The sequence below is a fragment of the Diadema antillarum genome, unplaced genomic scaffold (genome assembly GCF_040938485.1).
Source record: "Diadema antillarum isolate AM-2024a unplaced genomic scaffold, OU_Dant_1.0 scf00000029, whole genome shotgun sequence".
Lineage (NCBI taxonomy): Eukaryota > Metazoa > Echinodermata > Echinoidea > Diadematoida > Diadematidae > Diadema > Diadema antillarum.
Genome location: NW_027270918.1, coordinates 6,307,554 through 6,331,157, shown reverse-complemented (window position 1 = coordinate 6,331,157; position 23,604 = coordinate 6,307,554). Strand labels below are relative to the sequence as shown.

The following is a 23,604-nucleotide window of genomic DNA, read 5'->3' as shown; positions in this document are numbered from 1 at the left end:
GGGGATTAAAAAAATTGATGGGTCCACCGAAAAGCAGAGTTTTTTTTTACAGCGGACCACTTGAATGCAATTGACTAAAAAACTTACAAAAGGCAAATATGAAGATATTTAGAATAGACAGACATTACAGAACAGACAGGACAGAAAAGAAAATATGAAAATAAAAATGAAAAACAAATACAAAAGCACAATTTATGTCTGAGTAGAGTTTTATCACATATTCTACTAACCTCTGGCTGAGAAAATGACAGTACTTCTAAATCTTGACCTTTCGTTCCTAATTTTCACTGTAGCGCTTTGACCATGACGTTTCAGGAGGAGAGCGGGATAATGGCCATCATGCTGCCATGGAGGCACCATCGGTAGTAGGTGCATTCTTCAGGCCTGGAACCTTAGGTGAGTTCCATCAGGTAGTAGTAGTACCGTACATGGAGTTGAAGATTTATGTTGTGGAACCACACATGCAGACTAAATGTTTCATTTCATATTTGATCGTGTTGAAAATACAGTAATCATGAAATATTGATTTTATTACTGTGCAAATTACTATAGAAATTTGAAGTAGGTAATAAGCACAATCAGGATATGCAATCATGACTTTCTCACTATAAAAAATTGTAACTTCTAAAAGAATGCACCAACTGACTTAAAAATTCACATGCAGCATGCTAAGACATCAGTAATCACATGTGGTAAGACAATAGCTAATTTCTTCTCATTTACTGTTAATTATTAAAGATTAATTACCAAAAAGTCCCCCAAAACCCACGTAATGCCTAAAAAAAAGCGTTTTACAACTGATGTAAAATCAAGATTTGAGTTCCATATTTCAAGTCTACCCCTATGTGTTTGGTATCAAATTAATGGATTTTTTCCTGGCATTGCTTGCATGCAAGAAAAAACAGTGGTTCTTTCGGCTGGAGAAAGTTATAAGGTCTGAAGTCCCATCCTGGTAGGAGTGTAATGCTGGCTTATTTTTGTGACATTGTGACCTTTTAACCCATGCTGTACAGCTATACATGGAGAAACAGCTTATTTTTCTGCTTTTCCTGAAAGTACTGAAGACACACTACAATATGGTGTGCTGTTTGCCAATAAATGTTCAGCCAGTTTTGAGTTTTGAGCCATTTTCAAATGCTGAGCAAAATAAGTGCAGCCGTTTTTCAGTATTTTCAGTGAGGTATATCCTTTCCCTTATTGAATATCCTTGTTTTTTTAACCATGAATTGTACATATGTAGAAATCTATTGTGTGAAAATTTTAGCAAATTTGAGCAATAGGAACTTATTTTTTTATATTTTTACAAATTGCTGAGCATAAATAAGTGCGATACACGCCCATGGTATACTGCATGAAGGTCATATGATAAGTGTTCAGTGTTCATATTTCAATGCTTGTTCAATTTCTAAAGATATCATTAGCAAAAACATAGTATTTTGTTCTTAATATGTCATTGTTTGAGTGTCACAGCTTGGATATCAACTCAAGTCATCATAAATCTCACATTCATTCTTCTATCTGTGTTTACAAATATGAGAATTGATCCAAACACTGTGCGCACATTCAAGGTCAAACTGTACAGATAATTTTTTGATGAAAAATATCATATCTTCCAAAGTACCAGCCCTAATTTCATAAAAATTTGTAATAATGGCCACTATATGTCTGTTACCTATTCCTGAAAGTTTCGCCTCTTCACTCTTTGGCAAAAATGAAATATGATAAGATATGTAAAAGTGGTTTTATTTGAATTCAAAATAATGCCTACAAAATTGATCATCCATTTCGAGAAGTGAAAATATGAAATTTATTCATGTTTTGTGATATGTCATGGCTATGTGCTGGTGGTGAATGAAAGGGATATTTATCAGGAATATCTAACAGCAATATCAGATGAAAAAAACATTCTCCTTTTTTTTAATGAATTTTTCCAATGTATTAGTCATTTCAATGTAATTGGACACCCCTAATTTAAATGCTAATTTATGTGCAGTTTAATGTAAAATTTTGACTCTTTCTTTACATGAAATGAAAATTTGAACACTCAGCTACAACAAACAACCAAAAAAGCATTTTCACCAAGTTTTTTCATTTTTGCCCTGTTACACAATTGCATACCCTGATTGTGCTATTGACCAGTAGTGAAATTTATTTACACAGTATTACTGAGCATTGGCCCATTGCCTATTTCTGTGTGTCTTCAGTTGACAGCACTTGGTATTGTGTGTAAGCAGTTGTTACCTTTCTCCTTAGTCCCATGTGTGTCTCATGTCATTAAAATGACACTTGTATAAAATGAATGGCTTTTACTCATTGACAACCTTTCTTAACTGATTCCTATATCTCTGATTTCTTGATATTTGTATTATAGTAACCGACATCATTAAGATGAAATGCTTTAATATAAAGTCTGAAGCTTGTGTCATTTGAAGTGTCAGGATACTTGATTTACCTTCAGTTCACTGAATCTTGCTGTGTAGGGAACTATGAGCCCATGTCCCGTTCTTCAAAGTCTGGACCGGGAGAGGGGGGAGTTCCAGTCAAAACGCTTCCCGAAGAGAAGGGCAAGGTGGACCAGCTGATACAGGAGTATGGCTTCAACCAGTACGTCAGCGACAAGATCTCACTGGACAGGAATATCCCTGACCTCAGGAGTCCACAGTGAGTACAATGAAATATACAGTCAAACCTGTCTATAGCAACCACCTGCCGTATGTGACCACTAAACACAAATCCCCCCAAGAGAAAAGCCATGTTAACGACCCTGTCTACAATGTATAGTGGCCACTTGTCTTCAACAGCCACTTTTTTTGTCTCCCTGGGGTGGCTGTTATGGACAGGTTTGACTGTAATTGAAAATTTAAAAAAATTACATGTCTGAGTGATGGAGATCTTTGGAGAAATTTTGTACTATAAAAGTGGTTTCTTCCGCGTACAGATACTTTCGCGGTTTCCATCGGTGCCGACTTTTTCGCGTGTGTTTAAATTTGCGGTCGGCAAAATCTGTGACTTCACAGTCAGCTAAACCTGTTGTATTTTGCACATGAAAACCAAAAATATAATACAATTATTCTTTTATCTATTAAATAGAAATTAAAATTAAATGCAGGTTTACCTGAAATCCCATCTCTCGAGTACTTTATAACATGCTTGTACCTACATTGCACGATATCGCTGTGTGTGTGTTGACCATTAATACACTCAGTGCGCGGAATCTTCGTGTGTGCATGTGTGCAATAGTGTTGTAACAAGCTGCGAGTTCAAAACATTTCCTTGCGTGGTTAATTTCGCGCGACTATTCTAAAACTTTTTCGCGTGATGTTAAATTCGCGGTTCAACCTCAAAGCGCGAAAAGTGCGAAAATAAAACCACCGCGAAAAAAACCACTTTTACAGTGTTGATGACAATGTAATGTAGTCCTTCACCCTCAGAATTCTTCACCAAAATTCTTGCGTAGTACGTTTGGCATTATCAGCATTGTAATCCTCATGTTTGCAAATTTGGTGTTATCTTGAGTAAAAATGTTCCTTCCTTTTCACCCATCTTCGGATGGGCATTCCTGTAGACCGCACCTGTTTACTTTTGTTTCTGCTTCTTTCCTTGTCTATATTAACCCGTTGAGGACTGGCTGACTTTACTACAACATGCATTTTCCATAGACACATGCCTGCATATACTTGGACTCGTTGTCAACGGGTTAGGTCATCATGGTTTTATACATTTCAAAGAGAGAGGCAGTGAAATCAGTTCTTCATATGATTTTACATTGGGTATGCTGGAATCATTCCTGTGAATTTTTGGTGCCCCTAATGATGGCAGTATCTGAGTAAAACATCTAGTATGCTATGGCAAAGAAGCCATTTTTTTTCTTACCAGTCCAATATGCATGATGGAGGAAAGACAACACCACCCGTGGCACGTTGGCAGACCCCAAGGATAATCTGTCGATTGTGTTTAATAAAAGAGTGATGGTGCTTTGCGGGGAGGGATTTGAAAAGGGAGAACGAGGCCCTCTCTGAGGACCGTCTGCACATTTTGGTGAGAAAGGAGCGGGGAGTCAGATGACATAGATGGAGATAGTCTGACCTATTTTATATGTTCTTCATCCCCATGGTGCCCAATGCAGTCACCTGTTAACCCCGGTTCTGTGGCTTGTCCCAAATTGCACTTTGTGTCTGTGAAGTTGGAAGTTCTTTACCCATGCATGAACAAACAAGAGTGAGTGCACCAATGGAGACCATGTGTGACCACAACTTAAGTTGCCTCCCATAGAACTGATTCAGGACATTGTGAGCCTCACACTGTGGAGCTGCAGTTTATCAGTCTTCAATTGTGGTTTTGTGAAGTGCACTCTAAAAGTGCTTGGTCAATATTCCTTCTTGTCCTTTCTTTCCTTGGTTAGGTTGGGGGGGGGGGGGGGGGGGGAGGGGGAGGTGGTAAGTGGGAAGATGGGTTTGCACCTTTAGCTGTAATCAAAGTCTCACCTTTAACCTGTTGAGGATGAGTCCCGAGTATACTCGGGCAAGCGTCTTTGGGAAATGCTTATTGTATCAAAATCAAACCGTCCTCAAAGGGTTAAAGAGAATGGGGGCTGGTTGTTTTGAAAGCGAACGCCTTTTTTGTTATGCATGAAGGAACACTTGATGGTTGCGTGTCCCACATGGTCTAAGCTAAATAGTGTTACATTATCATGACATTATCAAAAGATTGTAGAACAACAAAATGTAACCTTTGGAAAGCCTTAATTGGAATGTCCAACCCATGTTCATCAGTTGAACAAATGCGACATCATACAAATGGACAGCAATGGACAGGAATCCTTTCATAGTTTGGTTTCTATAGCATTTAACAGTTTGATCCTAAACCTCTGCGGCCACACTAATTTTCCGCCATAGGTTTGTGTGTGATTGTTGTTGTTGTGGGGGGTTTTTTTGTTGCACATTTGACTTATTAACACCGAAAGGGTTAATTGCAATATCCTCTCTCATTTGAATAAAACATCTTTGAAGCGTGGAAAGGTATTATCCTGATCTGCCAAGTTATTTGAATGAGTTTTGTTTAAAACTTGATTCGGTGCGTGAATTAATTTTTTCAGGAGGAAAAACTGTTAGCACATGTCATCATGTTTTCATCCACAGAGAGAAAAAACATATCAAATATGGTGACTTTGATGAAAACCATGGAAAAAGAGTTTTGTTTCAAATCAGAACTCTCATGTTTTCGTGAGAATGTGTTGTTGGTAGCAGTAACATGACATTGCCTTTACTGAGTCTTTTATTGATCACTACACAATTTTCCATTAATTCCCAGCAGTGAAATCTGATTTACAAATAATGAATTTTATTCTGAAGTAGTATTCAAGTATTGTAACGTTGTGTTAATGTAGCAATGCCTTTTAATGGGGAGGAGGTTGTAGTTGGAAGTTTTCAACCTAACACTGCACAACATAAGATTTTTGCAATATGACTGTACAAACCTATGGGAGAAATGTTAGTGGTGACATCTGTACATCATGCAGTTTTAAGCTCTATAAAATTCTTGTTTTATTTTCTATCTTAATGAAAATACATTGATGTTTATTTTTCGAGTTTTTCTATTCACTGAAGTCAACCATGGAGTGTCATTTTGCTGAACATAGTTGGCCTTGATTCTCAGAATAGCTTCAGATCATGTTGTTTAGCTGCGTCGTAATTGAACGAACCATGAGCAGGAGGGATGAAGGCATGTACACAATACCCTGTGGAATCATGCCACGCAAATAAGATTCCAAAGGATGTATCAATTTTTGAAGGCAGCTCAATTCTCACCCGTTTCCATGACAACCATTGGCAGGCCATTGACAGTTGCCCGGGAAGTATTAGAGTACGGTTAAAGGCAAACGATGGTAGGAGGAAAAGTACAATGGTTTATTTTTAGCACAGAAAACATGCTCCACAAAAAAAAACATGTACAAAAAAGAGAAAAATTCCTGGAAAAGAGATTTGAGGAATAGGAGGAAAGAGACTCTTAAAGTGAGAAATCTGGAAGGATTATTTTCATGCCCTGAGGGTATTTTTAAGAATTAAGTTAGGATTCGTACATGTAGGTTATTTTCAGAATAGACTTTCAGCATATAGATACTGCTTGTCCATCTCTTGTTTTGTAGATATTCAACCTTTTAGAACTAGTTCTTCTGTTTGACAATAGTTTCCTCAAGAAAAAGTAGTAATAAGACTTAGTTTTAACATTGTTTTCAGAGGAGAAATATTTTATACAATGTCTGATTGTTCATAACTGCAACAACTGAATATACCTAGTTGTCAGTTGTGCCTTCAAAAATTGTTTATTCCTCTCTGCATGTCTCAGGCATTTTACATTCAGTGTGCAAGTTAAAGTGTCATGACACATTCAGCAATTTCATCATTAGCTGTGACTGCATAATTTTGTGTCATTATTTTCCATGCTGATATAGTGATCATTATTATGACTATTATTTTCATTGTTATTATTATTATTATTATTATTATTATTATTATTATTATTATTATTACTAGTAGTAGTAGTAGTAGTAGTAGTAGTAGTAGTAGTAGTCGTAGTAGCAGTAGTAGTAGTAGTTGTTGTTGTAGTAGTTGTAGTTGTAGTAGTAGTCATTAATAGTTGTATCATCATTGACTTTTATTTGTAATATCATTAGTGTTATCATAGCTATTGGTGTTACTATCATTATTATTACTATCATATTATCACTATTATTAATGCTGTTGTGTTTATCATTATTATCATCTGTAATATTATTATCATCATTATCATTGTCATTGTGATGACTTAATCTGTGAAAATTACAGATGTAGACACTGGCACTACCCGGAGTCGCTGCCGACCACCAGTGTCATCATCGTATTCCACAATGAGGGCTGGTCTACCCTCATGCGAACTGTCCACAGTGTCTTCAACCGCACCCCACCCCAGCTACTTCACGAGGTTGTCCTTGTTGATGATTTCAGTACAAAAGGTGAGCATATAATTCCCCCACCACCAACTGGTGTGTGTGTGAGAGAGAGAGAGAAAGTATTAACCCACTCAAAGCCATGTCATAAAATCCTATTGATATTACATGTGGACATGTTGCCTGCAGGACTGAAAGGGTTTAAGAAAAGTGGATGACTGCTGACTGAAAGCTTGTGCCACAGGTGGCTGAGATTGATTGATGGAAGTGTGTGGTGGTTCACTGGAATTGCTTCTAATAGCAGAGAGTGCCATATTGCCACGTTGTTTTATTTTTCTCACAGAATTTCAAGTTGTAGTTGTTTGTCTGCATTATTGTGTACCCTTGCACGCATGATAGAAATAAAAATCTTATAAATAGTCTTCGGCATGATATCCATCGGATAATAATATAGCATTCATAATGAGTATATGCATTGTGCATTGATGGTAGAAAACAATAGTTATACTATATTCATTCATCGTATTTTTGCTAGTAAGGAGTTACTTGAATATCTAAAAAAAAATAAGAAAACACAGATATTTGTTTAAATTGTCTGTACCAAAGAAATGGCTTTATATGGTGTTGAAGTAATAATTATGTATTTCATCCATCCTCTGTATAATTATGTTGCTTTGAGAAATCTTCCTTAAATTCTATCATTTGAAAAAAAAAAAGTTGTAGTTGTGAAAGCAATTAAAAAAGCAGTCACAATAGTTGTAAGAGGATTTAAATAGTAATTGCAATTATTAGTAAATACGTAGTGTATAAGGGTAATTCCGTGAAGTTGGGGCACAAAGTGTTACATTTTAGCATAACTCAGTACTAATTATGCTATACATATATTGTTTATAGGCTTTACATTTGTATTGAGACCATACATTTTCCTGGAAATTTTGTGCCATTCAGACTCAATTTTGATGAAGTTATCTTTAAAAAATGTAACGGTGTCCTGTAGCATCGTGACGTGTCCATGTAGCATCGTGATAGTTAAAATCTGGTCCTAAAAGATAAATTAATGCAATCAGCTTGACAAAAATTTGATATAATATGCATAATTACTAGATTAGTCAGATAGCTAAATATCTTAACTTTCCTTTCCACAGTTTTACTTCTACAAGAAAATTACACAATGTGTCACTATGCTACGCGGTGTCCACCAAATGTAACAAAACAGGACACCACGTAGCATCGTGATACATTTTGTAATTTTCTTCTAAAATTAAAACTGTGTACAGGAAATTTGAGATATTTAGCTATCTGACTAATCTAGTAAATATGCATATTGCATCAAATTTTGGTCAAGCTAATTGCCATAATTTGTCTCTTAGGAAAAAAATTTACAATATCACGATGCTACATAAACACGTCCCAATGCTACAGGACACCGTTACATATTGTTTAATAACTTCATCAAAATTGAGTCTGAATGGCACAAAATTTCCAGGAAAATGTGTGGCCTCAATGCAATTGTAAAGCCTACAAACAATAAATGTATAGCATCATTAATATTGAGTTATGCTGAAATGTATTTTTCAAATATCACGATGCTACATGGACACTGCCCCAACTTCATGGAATTACCCATAAATATTCCAGAAGCAGCACTCTTACTCCTAAATACTACTGCTGCTGCTATTTCTGCTATACTACTATCGCTAGTACTAGTGCTAAAATTATAAGGTGTAAATGTAAGGATTTCATGTGAAAATTGTATGTTAAGTCGTGAGGTGATGACATCATCAACTCACTCATTCACATAATTGTATATTAACTGTTCAAGAACTGTTACATGAAAATTAGGGAAACTTCACAATCTCATAAGTTCCCTATTGTATTTTTGTCCCCGCCGAACGAGTTCGAGCAGGGGACTATGAAACGGGCTCCGTACGTGTGTGTGTCCGTGTGTCCGTCCGTCCGTCCGTCCGTGTGTCCGTCCGTCCGTCCGTCCGTCCGTGTGTGCGTCCGTGTGTCATCAAAATCTTCAATTTGCTACTTCTCTGTCATTTATGAGCCAATTTTGATTCTGTTTGCTTTATATGATAGCACTACATGGGAGCTTTGAAACTTCTACGCAGAATTTCAGTCGTGACCTTTGACCTTGACCTTTGACCTATATTGTACATTTTGCTACAAAATGCTACTCCTTCGCCATTTCTAACCCGATTTCGATTCCGTTTGCTTTATATGATGGCACTAGGTGAGGGCTTCAAAACTTCTACACAGAATTTTGACCTTTGACTTCTTTGACCTTTGACCTTGATTTTTGACCTATATTGTACATTTTGCTACAAAATGCTACTCCTTCGCCATTTCTAACCCGATTTCGATTCCGTTTGCTTTATGTGATGGCACTAGGTGAGGGCTTCAAAACTTCTACACAGAATTTTGACCTTTGCCTTCTTTGACCTTTGACCTTGATTTTTGACCTATATTGTACATTTTGCTACAAAATGCTACTCCTTCGCCATTTCTAACCCGATTTCGATTCCGTTTGCTTTATGTGATGGCACTAGGTGAGGGCTTCAACAATTCTACACAGAATTTTGACCTTTGCCTTCTTTGACCTTTGACCTTGATTTTTGACCTATATTGTACATTTTGCTACAAAATGCTACTCCTTCGCCATTTCTAACCCGATTTCGATTCTGTTTGCTTTATGTGATGGCACTAGGTGAGGGCTTCAAAACTTCTACACAGAATTTTGACCTTTGCCTTCTTTGACCTTTGACCTTGATTTTTGACCTGTATTGTACATTGGCTACAAAATGCTACTCCTTCGCCATTTCTAACCCGATTTTGATTCCGTTTGCTTTATGTGATGGCACTAGGTGAGGGCTTCAAAACGTTACACAGAATTTTGACCTTTGACTTCTTTGACCTTTGACCTTGATTTTTGACCTGTATTGTACATTGGCTATAAAATGCTACTCCTTCGCCATTTCTAACCCGATTTCGATTCCGTTTGCTTTATGTGATGGCACTAGGTGAGGGCTTCAAAACTTTTACACAGAATTTTGACCTTTGACTTCTTTGACCTTTGACCTTGATTTTTTACCTCTATTGCACATTTTGCTACAAAATGCTACTTCCGGCGGGGACATATATTACGCACCGCGTAATTTCTACTTTTCCTTGTTCATCTTATAAATTCTGATCATATATTAACTGTTGTGCTTGTAAGATTTTACTCTTTCTTCTCAGACAAACTTAGACAGACTTTTAACTCTCTAGAACTGTCCTGTAATAATACCTGTGTATGGACCAAAATGAATGATAGTGCAGTGTAAAGGAAAGTACCAGCATCCTGCACTGAATATGCTGGGCCGCTTTGTAATGGGAGGTGCAACACGCTGTGATTTTCTTCTCGACTGTAATATGTATTGATTTATTTCCCCAGCTGTTGCATATTGATCTCACTGCTCTATCGCCCTCTCTATAGTATGGTCTTCCGTGTAAACTAAAGCCCCATGGCACACACATGCATACATGCACCACTAGCAACTAATTTGCATTGTCCTAGAAGTGATGATTATTGGTACTGAAGACAAGTAATTAGTAAGAGATCGAAAGAGATGTCTCAAGTTAAGCGATGAATGAGGAGAGAAGGTGAAAGTCGACGGATCGAAGGGATATGTGGCCTCCAAATGGCCACTTCTCAAATATCTTTGTGCTTGTTTGTATCCTGCCATTTTTTAGGACGGTACAAAGTATACTTTGAGCTGCAAAAAAATTAAGATGCCAACCAAAACCCAAGAAGAGCATTAAGATGTCAATCATCTGAATGAAAGATTGTAATCTTATTCGTATGTCTGTTTGCATACCATGTGCTCTGTGCTGTGCTTGTGACATGGAAGAATACTATTTAAGGTGACAATTCCCCCCCCCCCCCTTTTTGTGATTTACCAAGCTTCTCTATAATTGGTATGATTATTGCTGTGATTGCATCCATGTGATTGCATCTTTGTTTGAACTGCCTACCACAACTCTTAATTCTGGTGTCACCTTATGTTCTATAAGTGTGTCTTCTCCTTCTGCCTATGATATTAATGATGATGATAATGATAATAGATATGATAGAAATAATCATAAGATGGTATTGATGAAGATGCTTGTAATAATGGTGATGATAGAAAGAGTATCAGGAGTAGAGGTCAGAGTTGTAGTGATAAAGATATTGCCTAATCTTTGTCCAATATATTTCATACATCTGTAACTTTAAGAAATGGTAATGAACTAACGGACAAAATGAAACAAAGTTATTCATTTGCAATATTATACAATACTTCTAGATTAATAGTATTTATGATGTTTAAAAGTGATGCTAATGTTGGTAATTGCTATGAATGATTGACTGTATCAAGGAGACTGGTGTTATACAGATTGTCGGCATGATGTCTGCACGGAATTTCTTAGCATGTAGTTGAGTTGCGATCCAGGTTCATTAAGGGTGCTGTGTTGACTGGCTGTTCTTGAGGAAGGGGTATTTCCGAGAGCATATATAGGGGTTTTATTAGAGGGTATGTCACTATCAGGTGTTCCAGGTGATGGTGGTGGTGGTGGTGGTGGTGGTGGGGGACGGGGGGCATGGATGAACCCCATTTTGAGTGGAACTGAACACAGCCAGGCATGGAGGGAGCGGAGATGACACAATGCTGCTGATATGAGGCTTGGTGTTATCTATTGTTAGGGTACCAAGAAAAGTGATAAGTGCTGATCCTCCATATGATTTAAGGTTCTCTGCTCTTGAATCCTATGGCACAATCAACATCCTGGTCTGTGTCTAGTCATGGGCTATAATGGATGTTCTAAAGAGTGAGCTCAAAATGTCATTGAGGTCTTACGTGTATATATATCAACATTTACTTTTATGGCAGCCATACAAGGGAGTGACGGCTGTATATTTGTTTGAGGGTATAGTGAGCATATCATTGTAGATGTTTCAAGACATGAAAGAAACATTATGTAAGTGAGAAGCTGTATTCAGTTTTATGCATATGAATGAAACGTTACACATGCAGCTTTTAGATGTGTACAGTATCATGTGTGCACTAGGTATTAAAATAGTCTGAACAAAGAGACAAACAATAGCTCAGAAAAGGTCACAAGTCCCTGTTGATTACTGTCTAACCAGAAATTTTTGCTTAATTGCATCAAACTTCCACAAATTTTGCAAGGAGCCAAGATTCATGAAAGTAAAGTGCTGAGTGCAATGCTGAACACCATCGTGGTTGGTCATTTGTGAAAGTTTCATGCCACATAAAAGGCCGTCAGCTCTGATTCGTGAAAGTGTCATAGTGCAAGTGTTTCTGGTTTCATAGTGTCAGGCTAAATCATCTCTGTAGATTTAAATTTTATAAATTTGCAAACTTCTCCAGCTTGTCATCATTCTCTCACCCATTCCCATGCCACTGCATTATGCAATAATTTCTTCCTGCATTTTCAATAAGCCTCTTTTGAACTACAATTATCTCCATGGTAGGTTGCTAGGGCATAGATTTAGTCCACCCAATATGTCAGGATATATTCTAGATTGTGCCTGATACTCAAGGTATTCATGACAGCTCGTGATGGCGTCAAACTTGGGCTCAGTGGTAATGCCTAAACAGCCCACACTAAGTGTTTTGGGTTGAGGCAAACTATTGGCTTACTCTTCGGCTCAAAAATTGCAGAGCCAATGGATTCGTGTGTCTGCAATGGGTTCAAATTGTGACGTCTGGCAAAACCAGAGTTTATCTCATCCCAGATGAAAGATGGCTTTAGTGAGGCCGTAGAATGATGGACGGTGTCATAGATCCTGTCGGATGGTGATAGCGTAATCTGAACTCTCGCTTCTTAGCGAAAGTGGTGTCGCGTTAAATGTCACCAGGCAGCAGATGCGCTGTGAACCCATCCTCCCATAGCCGCTCGTCGTTTGGGGTCCGCTGGGAAATTGCTTCTTGGTCAGAATCAATAGAAGGATGGTTTCCCTGTAAAACTATCAACATATTGGATTTTACTTAGACTGTGGCTCCATCCCCCCACCAACCGTGTTCATGTTGGGCCTCTTTGATTCCTACTATAGTATTTAAAGTAACATTTTTCCCAGCATCTTTTTCCCCCCATACCCACTTCTAATCCATTGCTGGTCGCCTTTTTGGAGTTAGCCATAATAATTGCAGGAGTGTCTTCTATACTTTCTGCTGTACGGTAGCAAAATATGATACATAGAATAAATGACTGGGCAAAACGCAAAGCTTGCAGTCAAGATATCACCGTACGATATCCCCACCACCATCCCTGATATTGGAACAGAAAAAGCCATATTGATTGAAAAGATGTAAGGGTAGAGATTCAGAGGGAGAAAAGGGATTCTTTCAATTCAGATAAAATTTCTTACAAAAGATAGCATCTGTACTTCCCCTAATGGAAATTCTTCCCTCTCACTGTACCCCACCCCCACACACAAAAAAAAAGCAGAAAAAAGATACACTGTATGGTATCATTTCAGGATAATCTTCTTTTTGCTGTGGGGGAAATCATGACATTTTGACTTAAGAGTCTGAATGATGGTTGAGTACACGGTAATATATATGAATTCAATTCATCGTTAAGTTTTAAAGACAAGTGTCCTGTTGGGGGATCTTTGTGGTTATCCATTTTTCTCAAGATTATTTGGAGTACTAGTCAAATTTAAATATGGTTTCAGAAATAGTTTGAAGCACACTGCATTAAAATGCACTTTAATAGCTTGTACAGATTGATGGAGTAACTTTTCACTTGGTCCTCAGAGGAAATAAATCCATAGATACGTTAGAAAAATAGCTTGTGCCAGATATTTATTTATTTATTTATTTATCTAACTATTTATTTATGTATTTGTTTGTTTGTTTGTTTGTTTGTTTGTTTGTTTGTTTATTTATTTATTTATTTATTTATCTCAGTCTATCTTTCTATCTATCTATCTATCTATATATCTATCTATCTATCTATCTATCTATCTATCTATCTATCTATCAATCTACGTATCAATCTATCTATTTATCCATCTATTCTTTTATATGACATAAGTCTTTTCTATCATACAGTATTTCTGCTGGTGACAAATGATGTGCAGGGATTAGTGATTGTTATATGTATACATGCATTTTGGGGTGTTGTTTTTTTTTTTTTTTTTTGGGGGGGGGACAAATTTTGCTTTTTAGGTTCCCTATGCCAGACCCATTCGTGCTGTTTTCTTGGGACATGGGGATTACACGGTATATAGTAATGTGCGAAAGACAACTTTGCTCACATAGAGCTGAAGAGCTCTATGTACAGGAAATTCTTCATCGAAGAAACATTGCAACACATTGTGGCTCTGTCATACAACTGTTTTTGGCAGGCGTGGTCTTTGATATGAGGCTTATTCTTGACATGTTTTGATTGAGAATGCACTCAAAACACTCCATGAATTGAATTGCTGCTCCTTTTGCGCTGTTTACCTTTAAGGTAAGAGAGTTCTCGCATCGCCATGAGCAATGTTACTCGCATCACTTGACCTTTGACCTCCCAGTTTACATGCTTTTGTGATGACAGGATTGGTAATGGATTTTAAAAAATGAATACAAAGGAGATGAATGAGAGCCAGGTAATGTATTGCAAGCAAAATCATTTTCAAAGGGTGAACAAAAAGAGGAAATTGCCAGAAGTCTGCAGGTATGGGTAATGGTATAGCTCTGGGCAAAGGGTGGTGTCACAAATGAGTCCCAGCCCCCATGCAACACAAAGTTTTGACTGAGAGCCACTAAAAAAATTGAAAAGAACCTGTGTGTATGCATTACGGTTATTCCTTTTTTTCTTTCTTTGAGGGGACTGTTCAAGAAAATTCAAAGTGATATAGTTTTGAAAAGTGCATTAGTTTGCAACATTTGTTATTGTTTTTCTCTCTTAAGATAACAGAGATGAAAGGTATATGATTATTCATGATCTTGATGATAATGATTATTCATGTGATTATCTTCTGTTTGTCCATTACCTTCTTTATTTTTAGATTTCACCATATGATATGATGAATGACAGCTCATCAAAGTCAAAGCATGACAGCACTTAAAGGGGATGGCTAGTAACTGATCAGTGGGAATCAGTGGGAATGCTGGGGGATGATTGTTCCAATCCTTGTGGGATTCATTTAAGAGTACATTATATCTATTGTTATGTGAAAGTTATTTGCTTCAGAATTGTCTCATATTCAAGTAATGTGCATTTTAATCACCCCGTCACTGTACAGGCATGCTAACCTGGAAACATTAAACTGCACATTTCTTGAATATGAGACCATTCTGAAGCAAATGATTTTCACACAACAATAGATACATTTAAATGTACTCTTAAATGAATCCCACAAGGATTGGAACAATCATCCCCCAGCATTCCCACTGATCAGTTACTAGCCATCCCCTTTAATGAAATAATTGAATTTATTTTTTTCAAACACAAGAGAAAAATCAGGATTAAGTTTTATCTATGTAATGTTTTATGAAGCAGTCAGGCACAATTTGATAACAGAAAACAATGTGCTTTCATGTAAAGTGATGTAAAAATCTGCATTTGTAGTAGCTATGTGTCCTTTGTAGTGTTTTACCTTCTACTGAATTGTCAAGTCATATGAAGTGACAATCCTGAAAGGCTGCTTTAGTGATGCAACTTTGATCAATTCAATTTGTTTGAACATGTGAATCAGAGTTTAAAGGACTTCTACAGTGGAAGGAACTGTGCAGTCTTGTTTCAGGATGACATAGTTCCGAGAGCTTCTTAAGATGTACATGATGGCAGTAACATTTGAATTCTATTTGACAGAACACCTGAAGTGGAGGCTAGAGAACTACATTAATGACCCTGTGTTTGGAGGTAAAATCAAGCTGGTGAGGAACACTCGTCGGGAGGGACTGATTCGAACCAGGATCATCGGAGCTCGGCACGCCACAGGAGATGTCCTCTTGTGGCTGGATGCTCACTGTGAGGTGGGGATCAACTGGCTACCACCCCTCGTCACACCGATCGCTGTCAACAGGTACGTCTTGGCTTTCTCTGGACAGCTCTGGATGAAAGAAGAGATATTCATCTTCAGCTATTATTGTCTGAAGCATCAAAGAGCGTCCAAGTTATTATGGCCTAAAAGCTCAGCCCTGATTTGCAAGACTCCCAAGAGTTCTTCCTAGAAATTGAGATTTAGATATGTTTGTAGAATATCCAAACAGGTCAAAATGTCAATGAACTTTCCCTGAATCAAGCGCCATGTATTGTGTGCTCTTAATAAATTTCCACAGCTTTGAGCTATCGCCACAGAACTCACACCACAGGTACATCGCCTGAAGATTCTAGTCAGGTTTGAATATTGCTTAAGTCAGACAAGGTCAAAAGGTAGATGAACTTAGATTGGAAAAACACTGTAATTGCGATATGTGGGCAAGACGTCACTTGTTGTTTGCCTTGTTTTAATGCCACAGACATCTGTCATATGCCTTAAAATAGAATACTATTGACATAATGAATGTTAAGTCACAATGGTATCAAAGTCAGATTTTTTTTTCCTTTTTTTTTTTTTGTCCAGTAGAGGTGCCAACCCAGCTTCAATTCCAGCATTTGTAATGTAAGGAAGATAGTGATTAAAATGTACCAGGCAAAGATTGTTATTCTTGAGCTTCAAGCCTTGTAAGAGAAAGTGCCTTAGTTAGAAATGTTTTTACCTATAAAAAGTGCAGAAGCCAAACTGCATTTTAGTAATTATCAATGTCTACAAAAAGCTAGATGTATAGATTGCTCTGCAGAGTGCTGCAGATGTTCTTAAGTGATTGCTGAGTTAATGATGCTACTTTATCTGTAAATGATCTAGCCCAAAGGGTGAGTTACTTTTCATAGGCAGTACAATGACCACAGTAAATGATTGAAAATGGGAAAATATGCCTGTAAGTTGTAGGCAGTCAGCTTTCAACCAATGTCATCCATCATGCAGATGTGGTGTGTTCTGCAAATCAACTCACGTACTTTGGATAAAAATGAGTTTAATATATCTGTTTGATTGTTTGTTTTTTTTTTTTTGGGGGGGGGGAATTGAAAAAAATATGTAATCATGGCTTTGTGAGGTTGTGATATTCTTTGTCTTGGGCACTGGAATGAAATCATGTCTTCCAGAAACCGTGAAATCAGCAACATTTATGCATTAGTGTGATATGTGGATCATGTCAAAATGATATCCTAATCACGAAAGAGAGAGGAGGCCAAATTGATATTTCTGCCTTGGAAAATTGTCATTACTAAAAGATTAGGTGACATGCGGTCTTGCTTATAATTATTACAAGTGCTCAGCTTTTCTCTGCATGTGTCCTTCAAAAAATGCAACTGCCATTGTTTAGAGGAACTTACTGCTGGGGTTTAAATCCTTTCATGAAAAGAAAGAAAGAAACAAAGAAAAGAGCTATCCCAAACCACAAAGCCCCTGTGAATAATTTTAGAACAATGAGCAGAATATGTTGTCAGCAGGTTGTAGCTGTTCTCAATGCAATACCTCGTTCAAGACGTGTGATGAGTCAGAGTCAGTCCCCCACAATGGCACAAAATTTCTGAGCCTGACTCATACCGAGGTGCCGTCAAACCCCGTTAACCCCGACGAACCTAACAGAGCTCCCTCCCGTGGTCTGTTGCCAGGACGACGGCGGTGTGCCCCATCATCGACGTGATTGACAACATGGACTACAGGGTGTACCCCCAGGGGACCGGGGACCAGGACCGAGGGGGGTTTGACTGGAGCCTCTACTGGAAGCACTTCCCTCTACCAGACTTTGAGAAGCGCCGAAGACATCATCCCACAGAACCCTACAGGTAGAGCGAAACTTAGGCATGCTTCAAAAAATTTATCAATTCATGACACTTGATTTATTCAGTATTTATTAATTTATTTGTTTATTTATTTATTTATTCATTCACATGCTTATTTGCTTGATTTTTATCTATCTGTTCATTTATATATTTACTGATTTACTGATTTATTCATCAGTTTTCGCTATTTTCATTTTCACTAGAAAAAAAAAACAGCTTGCACAATCTCTGAATTAAGTAATTCCATGGTTTTGCTTTCCATAAAGATCACCCTGTAGCTGCTGGAAAGAAATTCCCACATTGATAGCAGTATACTGCTGCCTCCCTGACCCCAGACTACCTGTTATTGTCAAAATGCTGGAGCTAGAAGGGAAATGCTCTTCACTTACCACTTGAAACTCAGGCTAAAAATGAAGGGAGCCAGTTTAGCTTTTAATCCTTTACGTTAACCCTTTGAAGACTAGGCCCGAGTATACTCGGGCAGGTGTCTATGGGAAATGCGTGTTATCGCAAAATCAGCCCATCCTCAACATTAATAGTAGTCTTTGTCCTAACTGATGTCATATCTTGTCCCACAGGTCACCAGCAATGGCCGGGGGTCTGTTCGCCATGGACAGGAAGTACTTCTTTGAGCTGGGGGCGTATGACGAGGGACTGGAAATCTGGGGTGGAGAAAACTTTGAACTTTCCTTCAAAGTATGTTAAACTTGACATGTACGCACACCTGCATCAATGCACACTTGCACAACGCGTATGCACAGAAATTAGACCTTGTCTGTTTTTGACTTGTTATCTTTGGCAAAGAAGTTATAGGGCTATTATGCAAATTTGTTCTTGTTTTTTTTTCACCATTGATTCTGTGGTGGCATCGGTAGTCTTGTGTGAAGTCACAGTGTAGGAAGTTAGAAGGGTCATCATCAGGTCAGTTTGGAGAGTTAATTTCTGTCTCCTTGATTTTCTGCTGCAGAAGATATTGCTGTGTGTTGGGTTGATCTGCTAACACTACGTACTGTTTTAGCTTAGATGGCATATGAGTGTCCATGTTCTTAGGATTCAAAGACTCATACCACTCAAACATTGCACAACTAATGGATAGAGACAATGGTTACAGGATCATTCATTGCACTATTTGAAAAATAATCCACTGTATAGCATCATGTGTAAACTCACTGATCAGTGAGGGCAATTAAAGGGCATCCTCAACAACAGCAGATTTTTAAACGTATACTTTAAATACTAGTTTATTCATTTCACAGTTTATCCTTTGTGTTCTGGAGTTTGTTGTTGTGTTTTTTCTTGAAATAAGATTAGATATACGCTGGTGGAGGTAAAATGATGAAATCAAAATTAAAATTAGTATAAATTTGCATAAAAGTATATTCTGTACAGATATCAGTGGTTAGCCTGTCTTTAATAGACCTATGGACAGGCTAGCTCTAAGCTTCCATGAGGTCAACAGATCAAAAGTATTTTGAACATAATATAACACGATATCAGTTATCTTATCAAAAAAAGAATCAACTCATTGAATTTTCATTCTGGTTCATGCTATGTCCTATGTCCTCTGATTACATACTGGTAAATCTTGTTTGTTGTCAGCTATCCACTCAGTTTCCTGAGATATCCAACTGTGTGGCATGAATGGATTATTGATGCTGTCATGTATGTAGCTTGGAATGATGAATGGATTTCTGCCTCCCCTCTAGATTTGGATGTGTGGTGGTTCACTCCTTTGGGTCCCCTGCTCACGGGTTGGACATGTCTACAGGATCTTGGGAAAGGTGCCCTACTCAGCTCCAAATGGCAGTATGCTGGTACTAAGTGAAAGGGTGAGTGGACTCATACAGAGCCTATTAGGTCCAAGACAGCGATTTAGAGTTCAGATTTAGAGTTACCAGAGGCTCTTATTTCCTGACATACTTGCATTTTTATTTTTCTATCTTTCAGTATTTCTATCAAGTGGCAATCTCTTGTCTGCCTTTTTTTTTGTTTTTTGTTTTTTGTTTTTTGTTCTATATTGTGAGTAGGTAGTTGTAGAGTAGAAAGGGCTAGGGTTTTTAACCCTATCACAATCACCACCTCGAAATACCAGTGAGATAATTCATGTTGTTTGTAGTAGTGATAGACTTATCTCTGAGATCTTTAGTTTGAGTCCCACTGGATGGGGATATTCTTGGACGAAATACTTTGCCTGTTATTATATCATTATGCCATATGTTTTGTGAATGTAATATTTTGTAGATCAGGACTTGAAAGACAATTTTACCAGTAGTCTAATCTGCCAATTAATTTTTTTTTTTAATATATATCAGCGGACTTCTGAAAATTGATGAAAATAAAAACACTGTGAAATATATGGCATGTTTTTAGATCTCCTGTGTAACCTATACCTGGAGTGCCGTAAAGTAGAGTCTGCTGTATGCAAAATAAATGAGAACTACAATGACAAACAAAACAGAAAAAAAATAACTTCACCTCTATGTATATGGTGACTTGTTTATTTTAGACAGTGCAGTATTGCACTGATGCAGTGATCTGAAAATAAAATTATACATAGAAATAAATAAAAAGTACAATTATATGAGCGTTTAATTACACCCAGCATTCTGCACACTATTGGTCAAAGCTGGAAATCTGCCATGCAAAACTGCGGCCTGCCTGACCATAAGGTAGTGTAGAACCAGCTGTTGGCCAGCCATGGATTTCTATCAATGTCCACATCAGCACCTATAACTGCAATGTTTTCATATCATCATTTTTGATATTTCTCCCCATGGTAGAATTTGCGGCGAGTGGTGGAGGTCTGGTTCGACGATTACAAGGAGTATTTCTACCGCAGTAAACCCGAGTCATTACTGGTGTCGCCGGGCAACCTGGAGAAGCAGCTGGCGTTCCGGAGGGAAAAGAAATGCAAGTCGTTCAGCTGGTTCATGTCAGAGATTGCACCAGACATTGTGGACAAATATCCGCTGCCCCACGCAAATAAGCACTGGGGAGAGGTACGTCAATATTGGTCTCTCATCTTTTGTTTGTACAGCGCAGAAATGTGGATATGAGAGTCAATGTAGGAGAAGAGCCATGGTAAACATAGGCCCTCCAGCCACATGTGGCAAAGTGAGAATTCAAAACACATTTCAAATAAAGGAAAAACAGAAATGTTGCTCCACAAAAATCATGTCTGATGTCAAATCTACAGGGCATAGTATGCAATTGTGCAGAAATGGATGCTTCCGAGAGGTGCAGTCAAAACAAATGAAGATTTTTGCATCCCTATTAAAGTCAGAAGTAAACCATTGTAGACACCGCCACATCAGTAATGAATGGTGAGTGTATGTATCCTCTTAGGCCCGTTGTCGCATGTTTTGCATATGATAATGATAAGCAAAGCAATCATAATACAATCACATACATACAATTTTCCCCAAAGAAAGTTATGGAAACACTGAGCAATTAATGACAGATATTGCTTTATCCAAAGTCGTCAAAAAATTGCAAACAGCAAAGCAATTAGTGCTTGTATCATCCATGACAAACCAGACCCTCTCCCCAGTATGTAGTGAATGAAACTGCCTGCTTGCAACTTATTGAAAAATTTGCCCTTCACTAATATGAACAAATACCAGTTATTCAGTGTTTTAGTAGGAGCCATGATAGAATAAAATGGAATAATGAGATAATCAGATGGAGTACAGATACGGAATAATCAGTGTTCATTTCCGTTGATAAGGGGTAGTTTGTCAATCCGTTGCAATAAAAACAACTCAACGCAAGAACGCAACTGCATGTTCTTGTTCAAATTGGGGGAAATTGATGCTGCTTACCCATTTCTGGATTAATTCTTTTGATGTAGGTAACATTACTCCTCATGCGCATGACAAATTCCTTTGACATATTGTTGATTTTGGCTGGTGCCTGCCATTTTATTCTGCTTCGTTCAGATTCGAACCAGGAGGGGGCCGATGTGCGTCGATTCTTTGGGCTCGAAGGACGGTGGGCGGATCGGGATGTCGTACTGTCACGGCGCCGGGGGCAACCAGCTCTTCCGGGTGACCGACAACGGTCAGCTGCGCATCCACGACCAGTGCGCCTTCAACAAGTACAAGGAGATTCGGATACGACGGTGTGACGGATCAGGAGGAGGCTGGTCATATGATGAGGTGAGTGATTTAACCCTCTGCATTTCACATTAATTTATTGTCCATAGCTCTGTGTGTGTGAAATTTGTGCATATTTGTCACATTGACACTGAGAGGGTTAACCCACCAAGTCCCAGAAGCTACAATTCTGCGGCTGGTGGTGCATCTCATTATTTCAATTTTGTATGGCAACTGATTGACAAAGTGTCTTTCATCAACGTACTGGTAAATAGATATCGATTATTTAGTATCCTGGTAGTAGCCGTGATAAAAGAATGACACCTGTCTATTAACCCGTTGAAGACAAGTCCAGAGAATACTCAGGCAGGTGTCTGTGGGAATGCATGTTATAACAAAATCAGTCCCTCCTCAGCGGGTTAAACAAGAGGTTGTTTGTTCGAGTCCAACCCGAGTATGTATGCCCATGATTTTTATCATAGCTTCTCCTAAAGTACTTAATGATTGATGTTTATTTACATTAATGAAGGGCAATTTGTTAATCAGTTGCAATACAAACAACTTGGCGAAAAAAAAAAAATTGAATTTGAATTTGATTTTGTATTATTCTTTGTTGGTGTTTCATGAGGTAGGGCTTATTAATGCGGTAGAAAGGAGAAAGTTTTTGAACTCTACTTTCAAAGTGAATCTTTGGGTTATTCGGGATATTTGTATATAGTTTCATGGTTTTGAAATGAACAAATGCTGCCATTCTCCCTAAGCTGTGGATTATACCTAATCCATGCAATATTGTTCTTTATTCACAGAGTATTTGAATTCCTACATGGATAAAAAGGAGTACTAGTGATATAAAGTGATCTTTCTCATATTTCGTCACTCAATATCTTTTCAATAAATATGGTAATAGAAATGGAGCTTTTCCTATATTTCTGTGCTTTAATATAGGCTTGCATGAATCACGGTAAGTCTTGATGTTTTGCAGCATGACATTAATGCTGAATTTCATTTCTGTTTATTTATTCTTCAACATTCCTAGTCCAATGGCCTGATTCGCCAGTCTAGCAGCGGCCTGTGCGTGGATCACCGTGGCAACGAGCTGATCATGGCGTCATGTGACATCAACTTGGACAGCCAGCTCTGGGAAATCACCACCAAAAACCTCAAGCACCACTGACCCTGGCACCCTCTGGCCCCACCCCTTCTGTAAACACACCCTCCCCAGACCCCTCCCCTTGTCCATCTCCTTCCCTGACCCCTATTCTTCTATTTGCTGCAGAGGCAGGCACTATATCATGGTGGTTCTTGTGCCAAATGACTTCTGCATAGCATTTTCGTATCACGAGTGTACTCATTAATATTTATGTCTCCTGGGCCCTGTTTTATCAAAAACTATGATTGATTATAAATTTCCGTACCACACAGGCTGTCTTGGACAGAAATGGGCCATGGACCATGACAGAAATCAACTATTAAATCAATTATAACTCTTCATAAAACAGGGCTCTGTCGTAACAAGTCATGCTGAAGAATGTATTGTCAACTACAGTAGGTAACACGCACCCATACCTCCTTGGTGTTATTGAAAAGAATAACAACAACGACAACAGTGAAATTAGAGAAACGGAGCATTAAATGTTTGAATTAAATTAAGCCAATAGGGGAAGTAATGGCTGTACCGGTATTCATAATGCCAATGGTGAAATGTCATCA

At 38.0% G+C, this 23,604-nt stretch overlaps 1 protein-coding gene across 1 annotated transcript in view; it reads left to right on the top strand.

Moving 5' to 3' along the window:
* LOC139739182 (N-acetylgalactosaminyltransferase 7-like) overlaps positions 1–23,125 on the top strand; it is a 31,593-nt gene extending 8,468 nt beyond the window's left edge. The window contains exons 2-11 of the mRNA XM_071649800.1: positions 294–396; positions 2,481–2,661; positions 6,825–6,991; positions 15,782–15,995; positions 17,630–17,803; positions 18,379–18,496; positions 19,507–19,629; positions 20,581–20,799; positions 21,739–21,957; positions 22,931–23,125. Of these exons, the coding sequence (XP_071505901.1) occupies positions 294–396; positions 2,481–2,661; positions 6,825–6,991; positions 15,782–15,995; positions 17,630–17,803; positions 18,379–18,496; positions 19,507–19,629; positions 20,581–20,799; positions 21,739–21,957; positions 22,931–23,068 (1,656 nt within the window). The 3' untranslated portion in view covers positions 23,069–23,125. The remainder of the gene's footprint in view (positions 1–293; positions 397–2,480; positions 2,662–6,824; positions 6,992–15,781; positions 15,996–17,629; positions 17,804–18,378; positions 18,497–19,506; positions 19,630–20,580; positions 20,800–21,738; positions 21,958–22,930) is intronic.
* The last annotated feature ends 479 nt before the right edge of the window (positions 23,126–23,604 follow it).